Below are 12,746 nucleotides of genomic sequence, written 5' to 3'. Positions count from 1 at the left end.
CAGACACTGTGATCCAGGCAGGCCAAGCAGACGCTGTGATCCAGGCAGGCCAAGCAGACGCTGTGATCCAGGCAGGCCAAGCAGACACTGTGATCCAGGCCGGCCAAGCAGACACTGTGATCCAGGCCGTATTCTAGGCAGGCCAAGCATCCCAAAATCCACACAAACTGTATAGCATTCATGGAATCTTTACAAGCATTATAGGCTATTAATTATGCATATTGTGACAACAGGTGAATCTAACTAGGCTATCTGACCCCTGAGTATGGCACATCTAAGAAGTTAGTATGCTTGGATTGAACATAGTATGCTAGTGTACTTATTGGGGCGTAGCCTAGGTACATCCTCTTCGGCCAGTGCTACAAACAGCTCAAGTGTATCCCGGCCCCATTTGACCCCCTAAGTTATCTTTGCGATGTGCAACAATATTTCACAACAATTATGTAATGCTTTTACAGGGTATGAAGTGCACCATCTGCCTGGGCCTCCACTAGTACAGTATCACGTTGGGTCAGAAGGTGTGGTCCCATAGAGAGATAGATGGACTACTAGATTGTGACAGCATTCTGATGTCATAATGGAACAGATATCTATCCCAGTGGTTGGTTCCTCTAGTACTTATTGATCATTGCACATGTACCATGCATGCATTAGCATGCTCTAGAGTCTATGGCATCATCATACAACAGCTGATTGAATGACTAAATCATCGGGGTCTGTCTGTCTGTGATGATTCCATATGATACAACAGATGTAGAAGATGCAGAGACAGACGGACGACAGGCCACACACACACACACACACACACACACACACACACACACACACACACACACACACACACACACACACACACTAGCTAACCCCCTCAGCGCACACTCTAAATAAAAAAATTAAAAAGGCTGTGTGGGAGAATTCTCCCTGATATCCTTCATTCCTCTCAGCCAAATTACAGTTCTGACTTAATCGGTCCCCTGATAATGCACTTCTTTGCCAGTGACATGGGAGTCGATGTAAATAAACAAACAGTCACTTGTTTGTCAAATGTGGGAAGCTCTGACAATGTGATAAAAAAAAAACAGAGGGTGGCACTCTGGTGTCTCGTTGCCTGGCAACTGATGTTTAGACAGAGAGACGGGAGGAAACTGGTTGAGTCTCCAGGTATTCTAGAAAGATACAGCCAACCAGCATTCCACCATTCCATAGAATCGAGCTGATAGCTACGTAAACCAATGAAACTCAAGTTAACAAGCATTGAGGGGACTCGCTTTTCTGGCCCTGAATACACCTATGGGAGGAGTTTGCACAGGGTCAAAAGTGATTACATTGGTTTTGGAACCAGGCTGCCTCCCAGGCGTGAGCCAGCTGCCCCGTTCTGGCCCGACAGCGAAGTTGGCACAAAACCAACGTGACCTAGCCTAGGCTATATTAATCACGTGGAGTAATTAGGATTCAGTGTTCACACGCAAAAATGCTTCATCTGCCTTCCCAATAAAAACTGAGTAAAAATATAAAAAGGCAACATGAAAAGTGTTTCATGGGCTGAAATAAAAGATCCCATAAATGTTCCATACGCTCAAAAAGCTTCTCAAATTGTGCACAAATTTGTTTACATCCTTGTTAGTGAGTATTTCTCCTTTGCCAAAATAACTGTGGATTTGCACAACCGAAGGGTTATTGCACAAACGGTCAGAAAACGTCTCAGGGAAGCTCATCGTCCTCACCAGGGTCTTCACCTGACTGCAGTTCTGCGTCGTAACCGTCTTCAGTGGGCAAATGCTCACCTTCGATGGAGCACGCTGTAGAAGTGTGCTCTTTGCGGATGAATCCCGGTTTTAACTGTACTGGGCAGATAGCGTGTATGGTGTTGTGTGGGCGAGTGGTTTTCTTATGTCAACGTTATGAACAGAGTGACGCGTGGTGGTGCTGGGGTTATGGTATAAGCTATGGACAACAAACACAATTGCATTTTCTCGACAGCAATTTGAATGTACAGAGATACCGTAAGGAGATCCTGAGGCCCTTAGCGGTGCCCTTAATTCCCCGCCATCACCTCACTTTTCAGCATGATAATGCACGGCCCCATGTCGCAAAGATCTGTACACAATTCCTAGAAACTGAAAATGTCTCAGTTCTTCCATAGCCTGCATACTCACCAGACATGTCACCCATTGAGCATGTTTGGGATGCTCTGGATGTATGTGTACGACAGCGTGTTCCAGTTCCCGCCACACTCCAGAAACTTCGCACAGCCATTGAGGAGGAGTGGGACAACATTCCAAAATCAACAGCCTGATCAACTCTATGTGAAGGAGATGTTTCGCGCTGCATGAGGCAAATGGTGGTGACACGAGATACTGACTGGTTCTGATCCACACCCCTACATAAAAAAAAAGGTATCTGTGACCAACCGTGACCTCCAACTGCTCTTAAATGCTAGTAAAACGAAATGCATGCTCTTCAACCGATCGCTGCCCGCACCCGCCCGCCCGACTAGCATCACCACTCTGGACAGTTCCGACATAGAATATGTGGACAACTATACATACCTAGGTGTCTGGCTAGACTGTAAACTCTCCTTCCAGACTCACATTAAGCATCTCCAATCCAAAGTTAAATCTAGAATTGGCTTCCTATTTTGCAACAAAGCATCCTTCACTCATGCTGCCAAACATACCCTCGTAAAACTGACTATCCTACCGATCCTCGACTTTGGCGATGTCATTTACAAAATAGCCTCCAACACTCTACTAGCAAATTGGATGCAGTCTATCACAGTGCCATCTGTTTTGTCACCAAAGCCCCATACACTACCCACCACTGTGACCTGTATTATCTCGTTGGCTGGTCCTTGGTAAATATTCGTCGCCAAACCCACTGGCTTAAGGTCATCTAAGTCTTTGCTAGGTAAAGCGTCGCCTTATCTCAGCTCACTGGTCACTGTAGCAACACCCACCAGTAGCACGCGCTCCAGCAGGTATATCTCACTGGTCATCCCCAAAGCCAACACCTCCTTTGGCTGCCTTTCCTCTTACAGTTCTCTGCTGCCAATGACTGAAACGAATTGCAAAAATCACTGAAGTTGGAGACATATCTCCCTCACTAACATTAAGCATCAGCTGTCAGAGCAGCTTACCGATCGCTGCAGCTGTACAAAGCCCATCTGTAAATAGCCCATCCAACCAACTACCTCATCCCCATGTTTTTGTTTTTCTGCTCTTTTGCACACCAGTATTTCTACTTGCACATCTCTCCAGTGTTAATTGCTAAATTGTCATTACTTCACCACAATTGGCCTATTTATTGCCGAACCTCCCTACTTCATTTGCACATCGTATACAGATGTTTCTATTGTGTTATTGAATGTACGTTTGTTTATTCCATGTGTAACTCTGTGTTGTTGTCGTCGCACTGCTTTGCTTTATCTTGGCCAGGTCGCAGTTGTAAATGAGAACTTGTTTTCAACTGGCCTACCTGGTTAAATAAATAAATGTCTTTATTCCCAGTCATGTGACATCCATAAATTATGGCCCAATAAATGTATTTCAGTGGACTTATTTCCTTATATGAACTGTAACTCTTCGAAATTGTTGCATGTTGCTTTAATTTTTGATCAGTGTTTGAAAATTCGAACACATTTGATGGAATATTGATTTAGCATGTTTCTGAATGATGTACCATGCTGCATTGTTGACAACATGACCCAGCAGGGCAGATTACAGTTCTATTTGAGATGGACGCTCCTCCCTCATCGCTTCTGGCCGTTCACGTCACGGGCCATGTATCCCAATGCACCGCCCGCTCAGGTTGATATAAGAGACAATTTATACTTGATCTGTGAGGTGGTCGGAGCAGCCATATGGATGGTGTGACGCAATTCCGAAGCCTCCAGAGGCACACAGATGCCAATTTGAGCGCTGTACCGCATCGCATTGCGCCTCTAAAAAAAATTGTGCAACCATGGGGAGGGCTCAGTATAGTTCCACATTGACGTGACAAGCTGACTGGTTGGCCGTAGATGGGGGCGGGAGGTCCTGTATAAAACACAAACTCACTTCCATGTCAACTTCCTTCACAACACCTCTGAGAAGAGCAAGAAACATGAACGCCCTAATCACAGTAAATACTGCACAGCCAATGCCAGATAAAGGCGCAGCGCCTTCAACTCCCTCTGACCTCTGCAACGTTGCATTGCTGCCTTTTCATAGCTAACTTGTTGAACTCAGCTAACGTTAGTTAACTAGCTATGTTACTAAAATCTTGTTAACTAGCCAGAGGAATGTTGTTGGCAAGCATATGTCCAGTAGTAGCTAGCCGGCCATCTACAATTTAGTTAGTTGAAGTTGAAAGGTTGAGCAATATGATTTCACTAACGTTACTAGTAGCTAACTAGGTTATAGACGATTTGATCAAATAAAAACGCCTACGACGACTGAGAAAGCTACGTAGTTCGCCAAGTAACTGTCAAGACAACTTTGTATTATTGTTAAGTAGCTAGCGTCATCTCGTGGCTAGGCTATTTGCGAGCTAACGTTAGCTAGCTTGTTAGCTTAACTAGATACTTGTTCATCCAGCTTCACTTCAAAACAAGTCCGTGTCGTCTAGTGATCCTAAATAAAACTGGTTATTCTATCGGTGGAGATACTTTGCCCTCTTGAAATTCAACAACTCTAAATGTATCAATTGCAGCCAACTATCTATTAAAATGTTTGTTTCTCTCTAAGAGCTCTAGCTAGGTACGTTAGCTGGCTGGATAACGAGACAACTTTCTGGAAAACCTCAGTCATGTCCTGTTAGCATTCGCCAATTAGCTAGCTGCAAGGGGAACATCATCGCATAGGAAGCAACGGATTGTAAAAAAACTGAAAAAATACCGTACCATCGTACAAATCGAGGCGATCTTTCGGACTGTCATCAGTATTTCCATCCGTCTTTTTCCATAGTATTGGACCGAAACCCAATGTTAAAACGTTGACAGCCGCTACGGCTGTGGGAGTTCCGGGGAGACCGTCCAGTTTGAGGATGAGGGAGTGTCTGGTTGGTGCACCGCTCCGCACCGCACCGCGCGCCGCGCACCGCACCGCTCCCCAGACCTACACCGTTCGCTCATAGGCCAGTTTCTGCGCTCAGCAATTAGGAGGCGAGAACGAGGCTCGCAGATTAAAGTGGATGGATTATAATTGACCGGTCGTCGGGCAAATAATACATTACAGCAAAACTAAATTGTAGTCTAGCCTACCACTGCATGGTCACAAAGAACAGAGGCAAACCGTCAAAAATATGTGGAAATGGTTTTAACTAAATGACTCTGTAGGCCTATTTCTTAAAATAGTTTGTGTTTAGCCTTCAATTCCAACAATTGATTCAGTTTACTCATTGAATCCTATTTGACGGTCTTGAAATGTAGGCTAATAATTTGGGGAAAAGACCCCCCAAAATTATATCATATGAACCATTATGCTTGCCTATCCTAAACCGATAAAATGGCCAGATGCTAACAGGTCAGCGATTTGTAGGGGTTGTGCTGTCAGCAAATCTGCTAGGCTACTCATTCACGCCCCGTTCTCGCTCATCCCACTCCGGTTTGTCTGACTCTTCTCTCTCTTGACTAACAATTGCTCGGGAAGTGGCGGGATTGACTTGTCTGCCCCTCATGGTTTATATGACAGTTCGGTGCTCTGTCTCTATTTATCCTATGTGAAATAACGGTTCCAAGGATACAATCTACTATCGGATAGCCTAACCGTCTAGGATCGGGCGCCAAAAGAAACTTGATTTGGTCCATTTGCTTGGGCACTCAATGCAAGGGATCTTCAAACGGTATGCATGATTGTTTCGAAGTAGCAGTCAGAGGAGACGATTATAATTTCTGTTCTTATCGAGATCGGGTGTATCGAGAGACAGTGGAATATTTTAGCAGTTGGGGGGGGGGGACGAGGAGAAAGAGGAACGGCATTCGCAGACTGGACTCACAAGGGGCTTCTAAATGCGTCTTCTTGTCGACCCACCGAGAACAATGAATAGTGGTTCTAGCAACTTTCTGCTAGTTCCAATACCGGAGTATCCCGTTCTCGACTGCGTGCCCAACAAAAACGTTAAGATTGTGGTTTTGGGAGCGAGCAACGTCGGGAAAACAGGTAGGGAACATGGCTAATAACTTTTTGTGTAGTGCGCTAAACGAGAATCAATGTGAAAGTGTGTGTGTACATACATTTCGTTTATCAATTTTAGACCTTTAAGTAATTTTCCTATGCGAATAGAGAATGAAGGCTAGAATGAAAATAATGAATTTGCATTAGTTTGTCAAACGGATTGGCTACAAATCCAATTATGCAGACTATCAATGTCGATTTGTAAACAAGTTGTACCTATTCATATTTCCACCTAACACTTCGACCAGGGGTGTGAAACTCATTCCATGGAGGGCCTGTTGTCTGCGGGTTTTTCTTTTTTCATTTCAATTAAACACTAGACAACCAGGTGAGGGGAGTTCTTTAGAAATTAGTGACCTTAATTCATCAATCAAGCACAAGGGAGGAGCAAAAACCCGCGGACACTGCCCTCCATGGAATGAGTTTGACACATGTGACTTAGATATTGTATTAGGCTATGTCTGTACTCTGTAGGATTGGCCTCTAGGCTACACACTGTCTGGTGTGCCAGGTTGGACAGCTAGTGGTAAACAGTGTCGCCAGGGATTTCCTATATAGTGCACTACAATTCACCAGGGCCCATAGTGCACTACTTTTAACTAAACCCCTACGTAAGGCAATAGGGTCAAATTTGTATCTGGATGCAGACAGACTGATGGGAAGCTCGTCTCTACCACCTAAAGAGCCATGTCAACAATGAAAGATATGTAGCCTGCAGTATTATTCTCAAGGTGTTACTCAATGGAGACTATTCATCTCGTTGTTTCATTCACAGCTTTGATCGTCAGGTTTCTGACCAAGAGGTTCATTGGGGACTATGAGGCAAACACAGGTAGGATTTGTATCATTCTCACAGTGCACACTCATATAATATCTGTCATTTCACGTTGTAAAAACGTAGCCACGCACTAGTTTACTATAGCCTCCTGTGTTTAAAAACAATCAGTCAGTACAAGGCATCCTAATGTGTTGCGTCATCATTCATTTGTTGCATGTCTACCCATCATGCGTGGTGCTAATCTCTGTTTTCCAGGGGCCCTTTACTCCAGAAAGATCAATCTAGATGGAGAACAGGTCTCACTACAGGTTCAGGACACACCCTGTGTCTCTCTACAGGTTGGTCTCTCTAAACACACAATGATGTGTCCCAAAATGGTACCCGATTCTCTATTACAGTGCACTACTTTTCACCAGATCCTTATGTGCACTGGTCAGAAGAAGTGCACTACATTGCGATTTAGGGTGTCATTTGGAACACCCCAGTGTCTCTCTAGTCTAAAGGGAACTGCTGCTCCTCGCTACAGCCTAGGGGTCTATCTAACCAGACGTGGGGTCAAATACTTTAAATGACATGCCAAGTGTCCCTTGAGATAGAGGTCTTCTAACCTCTTTCTGGATGTCATCAAACAGACCGCACTTTGACTATTCCATTGTATTGGTTCAATTGTAAAAAGTATTTGACATACAGTAGCCTGTGTGTGTATTTGACCCAGATCTGGATATAACAAGTGGAAACATCTCCTCACTTAGCATTCTTCATTATCAGTAAGAATATATCATGTTACAGTAGACCAGGGCCCCTATAAAGCCTCTGAATATAGTGCTGATCTAGGATCAGTTACGCCCTTTTAGATCACAATGAATGAGATTATATGGGCAGGTTACGACCTGATCAGCACTCCTATTTTGAGACCCTTTGTGGACATGAACCTACATCCAGTATCAGGGCATATCCCAGTCATTTCTCTCTACTCTCTGTAGTGATTGTGATGAGTTCAGTGACTCCCTGAGGGAGTCTCACATTCATTCATCAAACTCACTTTGAAAACTAACCACCTGTTCAAAGGCCTGGTTTTGTAAACAAAACTACAATCTGAGGTAAGGAGGGCGTTCTGTCTGTGTTCTGTCTGTGTTCTCTATAATCTCAGAGTAACAACCACACGCAGGCTTCTCATAATAACACTAATAAATAGTGTCTACATCAGTCTGTACCAGTGGGTTTTGAGTATTAGAGACAGACAGATGTGGCATGCTCTATCCCCCCAGGATGATGCAGAGGGGCTATATTGTCAGGAGCAGATCAACAGGTCTATCTACTGGGCGGATGGATACGTCCTGGTGTTCTCCATCACCGACCACAGCAGTTATAGAACCATACAGCCTCTCTACCAGCACGTCAGACGCATCCACCCTGCAGGGAACATACCTGTCATTCTGGTGGGTTTGACTGTTATATTACGAGAGCTTGATGTTTTTATAATTATTTCAGTCTCCAGGTATGTCCTTCTCTGACTGGTGTCTAAATAGATAACCTTTTATTTTATCAGGAAGTATTTCTGGATGTCGCCTTAACATTTCTCTAATCCTTCTCTCCTCTCCTCCCAGGTGGGCAACAAGAGCGACCTCCTCCGTGCCCGCCAGGTGCCGGCTGACGAGGGCGAGACATTGGCAGCCTCTCTGGGTGGGCCGTACTTTGAGGCGTCTGCCAGGGAGAACCACGAGGGGGTCCACGCCGCCTTCCTGCACCTCTGTGGCGAGGTGAGCCGGGCGCTGGGCGGGGGTAACGGGGAGAAAAGGAGAGGGGGGCTGCACCTGGCCCGGCCCAAGTCCCCCAACATGCAGGAGCTGAAGAGGAGGTTTCGACAGGTGCTGTCCTCTAAGGGAAAGTCTTCTACTAACACCTTGTGATGACAATGGGTGGAAAAAATGCTTATTTTTTTTGGTTCTGGTTCTGGAATTGGAATTCTGGATTGAGCCCAGTTGACTCTCCTGTGATGTCGTTGTATGATAATGAATGGAACACTTTTTTTCAAATGGAGCATTTCGTTGGAACAGTGAGAAGAGGGAAACAACGGATATTGTATTTCTTTGGATTGGAATGGAACATTAAGATAAAGAGGTTCCCCTTGTGGAAGGAATGGCAAAGAGACAGCAAGGCCCAATACTACCAACAGAACAGTGTGCTATGAGGCTTGTGACATCACATACCATTCTGACAATCTGACCAATGGTGACAGAGGAGCCTGAAATACTGACTTTGACTGACAGGCCTAACGGACCAATCATAGGCTACTCTGAGATCTGCTATTCGATCTGAGCTGTCACACACTAGCCTACTCTTCTTGCTTCTGATACATTTGTATTGAATGAATGTCATCTGAAAATGTACTGTACCCAGAAGCAAAACAAACCGATGGGTTGCACCCTATTCCCAATTTAGTGCACTACTTTCATCCAGGGCCTAAGTAGTGCACTATGTAGGGAATTGGGTGCGTTTGAGAAGCAACTAATATATTTTCAATATGAAAAACGTGGATAGGTCATGGTTAATCAAATGTTTATTTAGCAATTACATGTCCTTTGACATTTTAAATATGATCTGTTTTTTAGCAGACTCTTTTATCCAAAGAGACTTACAGTCATGCATACATACATTTTTACCTATGGGTGGTCCCGGGAATTGAACCCACAACCCTGGCATTACAAGCGCCATGCTCTACCTGCTGGGCTACAGAGGACCATCCTGGTCTGTACTTACCTGAACAAACCTTAATCCCTCTGAACAGTCTCTAACCACAGATCTAGGATCAGTTTACCCTACCATTAGCACTAGCATGAACATAGATCAGAGCTTATAGGGGGAACTTCAGCCAAACTACTGTCAGGCCTAGGGTTACTGCTTGCAAATGTCTGCTAACTTTTCCTACATGTCTGGGTTTACCAGAAATCCCGGTTGGAAGTTTCCTGGAATCAGGAGGGAATAAGCAGGATTTCTGGAAAACCGGGGGTATTTGGTGGGGAAAGTTACTGTAATTTTGCCACCCTAGTCAGGACCCTTTAGAGCAACATGTACACAGGCTCCATTTTGGACAGATATATATTTTTAATAAGAAGTCAGAGAGGAAGGAGACATGGGCTTGTGTTCCAAATGGCACCCTATTTCCTATATAGTGCACTACCCACAGGGCTCTGGTCAAATGTAGTGCACTATATCGGGAGCCATTTGGGACTGACCCATTGGAGAGACATGTCAAATCGGAGTTCTCATGACCTTTCACCTCTCTGCTGTGTCAGCGTTTTGTGGAACACACCAGAGGTTAGGGAGCGCCCAGTTCCCCCAGACTCGCACGGATACACACAAGAACGCCTGGGGCACAGGGTTAGGGTTACTGGGGCACAGTGTTCCGATAACGACACATTCCTCAGCATCTGGAACTGGTTTCTGTGAATCTGGTCGTTGCCCCCAACCACCTCCATAGAGAGACAAACACCACAAACTTTTAACCTCTGGCCTTTGACCTATAAAATTAATCAGTCTCATTGTGTGCCAGTAGAAGGATTAATTTCACTATAGTGGCTGAGTATCGCTTTGCTGGGTCATGTTCATTAGGGACAAAATGGACTTAAACAAGGAGGGACTACCTGGACTTGTTCTATATGAAACACTTTTATTTTTTTCTCTGCAAAGTGTTCTAAGCCGTTTTGCTGTGATTGCTCTATTTAACACGACCAAGAGGTTTGAGATGTAGTTTATAAATGCTAATAAAGAAATTTGAACTTGTTTGACGTCAAAAATGAGAGAGAAGTAATTGACCTCATTCTTCAACCATTTTAATTTCCTTCTCTTCCTGTCTCTCAGCAACACACACACACACACACACACACAGCCATTATAAAGACCCTCTTCCGGTATGCCCCTGGCACCGGAGCCCTCATTCCAGCTATCCTCCCAGAGCCAACAGTCAGCCCCCACTGTAATACCACAGCGTGACTTACCAACCAATAATGACACCAATGTTACAAATAGTAACAGAAACACTTAATATTTAAGCTTTTATCCCAAATGACACAATATTCCATATATAGTGCACTACTATGGGCCCAGGTGGTCAAAAGTAACACACTATATCCAGAATAGTGCACTACTTTGAACAGAGCCTATGTAGGAAATAGGATGCCATTTGGGATGCATACTTACCATTATTTCCCTCCAAGTGTGTCTGAATACCTACCAGATGAGCCAGACAGTAGCAACATGGCCCTGCCCACCATAGAAGAAGAGCTATGACAGTAGAAACATGACCCGACCCACCATAGAAGAAGAGCTCTGACAGTAGCAACATGACCCGGCCCACCATAGAAAAAGAGCTCTGACAGTAGCAACATGGCCCGGCCCACCATAGAAAAAGAGCTCTGACAGTAGCAACATGGCCCTGCCCACCATAGAAGAAGAGCTTTGACAGTAGCAACATGGCCCTGCCCACCATAGAAGAAGAGCTCTGACAGTAGCAACATGGCCCTGCCCACCATAGAAGAAGAGCTCTGACAGTAGCAACATGGCCCTGCCCACCATAGAAGAAGAGCTTTGACAGTAGCAACATGGCCCTGCCCACCATAGAAGAAGAGCTCTGACAGTAGCAACATGGCCCTGCCCACCATAGAAGAAGAGCTCTGACAGTAGCAACATGGCCCTGCCCACCATAGAAGAAGAGCTTTGACAGTAGCAACATGACCCGACCCACCACAGAAGAAGAGCTCTGAACACAGCTCTCTTGCATTCTCATTATTTTATCTCAGAGTATCTTCCTGAGGGCTCACACAGCACAGAGGGCCAAATCTGTCATGGATATCACTGTCTGACGGTGAGGACGAACTGTTCCTCTATTATTAGTTGGCCTTGACCCACAGTGGATCACACACACACACACACACACACACACACACACAAGATAAGGAATGAATGGGAATCTGTGAAAGCCTCTGGTTACCAGTTCCCACATTAGCAGAAACACACTTGCCTGTCTTGCATGCATAAATACACACAGATGGTTCACAAGAACACACACACACACACACACACACATCCCGAAGGCTCAGTATTGAATGATGAATATAAACCCTCCTTCTTCCCCTTTTCTTTCACTTACACACATAGACACGCACAATCCTGTCTGTCTGCCTCGCTCCCTCTCTGAGCTCCAATCTACCTGGGAAGTTGAATAGCTTCCATATGCTGTTTTACTAGGTCCACGGGAGGAATCATTCTGGTGTGTGTATGAGTTTGTGGAGATTGCCACATTTGGGAATTTTTCCACGTCAACTCTATCCCTTCCTTGTTTTTCAAGGTGTGTGTGTGTGTGTGTGTGTGTGTGTGTGTGTGTGTGTGTGTGTGTGTGTGTGTGTGTGTGTGTGTGTGTACGTGTGTGTGTGTGTGTGTGTGTGTGTGTGTGTGTGTGTGTGTGTGTGTGTGTGTGTGTGTGTGTGTGTGTGTGTGTGTCTGTGTCTGTGTCTGTGTCTGTGTGTGTGTGTGTGTGTGTGTGTGTGTGTGTGTGTGTGAGAGAATGTAACAGTCTCTGACATGGCCTGATGATGGATACAGTCTTGTTTGTTGTTGGATTCCTCTTGGGAGTGGAACTGGTGCTGTCGCCTTGGGCCTCATCTGGGAGGCTTGGTTGCAATAGTACCAAAAAGAAAAGATTACTGAAATGGTACAACAATAAGCTACATTTTGCCAACTGACTAAAATATTCAATAAAGGGCTATTTATTTCAAAACATAACACAAAAAAAGCTATTAATCATTTTCTGTCAAGCA

The 12,746-nt window shown here is 44.8% G+C and overlaps 2 protein-coding genes across 3 annotated transcripts in view; one reads left to right on the top strand and one right to left on the bottom strand.

Annotated features, from left to right (window-relative positions):
- The window catches only part of LOC118368989 (ubiquitin carboxyl-terminal hydrolase 12-like), a 32,098-nt gene extending 27,071 nt beyond the window's left edge, over positions 1 to 5,027 (bottom strand). For both annotated transcript variants that reach the window (XM_052497698.1, XM_052497699.1), the window contains exon 1: positions 4,880 to 5,027. In XM_052497698.1, the coding sequence (XP_052353658.1) occupies positions 4,880 to 4,927 (48 nt within the window). In that variant the 5' untranslated portion in view covers positions 4,928 to 5,027. The remainder of the gene's footprint in view (positions 1 to 4,879) is intronic.
- Positions 5,028 to 5,713: 686 nt separating this feature from the next.
- On the top strand, positions 5,714 to 10,730 carry rasl11a (RAS-like, family 11, member A). Its single transcript, XM_035753503.2, has 5 exons — positions 5,714 to 6,137; positions 6,928 to 6,984; positions 7,186 to 7,268; positions 8,199 to 8,369; positions 8,538 to 10,730. The coding sequence occupies exons 1-5, from the start codon at positions 5,987 to 5,989 to the stop codon at positions 8,838 to 8,840; spliced, it is 765 nt and encodes a 254-aa protein (XP_035609396.1). The 5' UTR covers positions 5,714 to 5,986; the 3' UTR covers positions 8,841 to 10,730.
- Positions 10,731 to 12,746: the final 2,016 nt, after the last annotated feature.

The sequence above is a fragment of the Oncorhynchus keta genome, chromosome 35 (assembly GCF_023373465.1).
Source record: "Oncorhynchus keta strain PuntledgeMale-10-30-2019 chromosome 35, Oket_V2, whole genome shotgun sequence".
In the NCBI taxonomy this organism is placed as follows: Eukaryota; Metazoa; Chordata; class Actinopteri; order Salmoniformes; family Salmonidae; genus Oncorhynchus; species Oncorhynchus keta.
Note: the sequence above shows the minus strand (reverse complement) of the source record. Positions and strands in the feature narration are given on the sequence as shown.

What these genes read in the sequence shown, in the direction of transcription:
- rasl11a (XM_035753503.2), top strand. Translation starts at nt 5,987, where the DNA reads ATGCGTCTTCTTGTCGACCCACCGAGAACAATGAATAGTGGTTCTAGC. An exon ending in CACCCTGTGTCTCTCTACAG is followed by an intron (nt 7,269 to 8,198) that starts GTTGGTCTCTCT and finishes CTATCCCCCCAG; the next exon opens with GATGATGCAGAGGGGCTATA. An exon ending in GGAACATACCTGTCATTCTG is followed by an intron (nt 8,370 to 8,537) that starts GTGGGTTTGACT and finishes CTCTCCTCCCAG; the next exon opens with GTGGGCAACAAGAGCGACCT.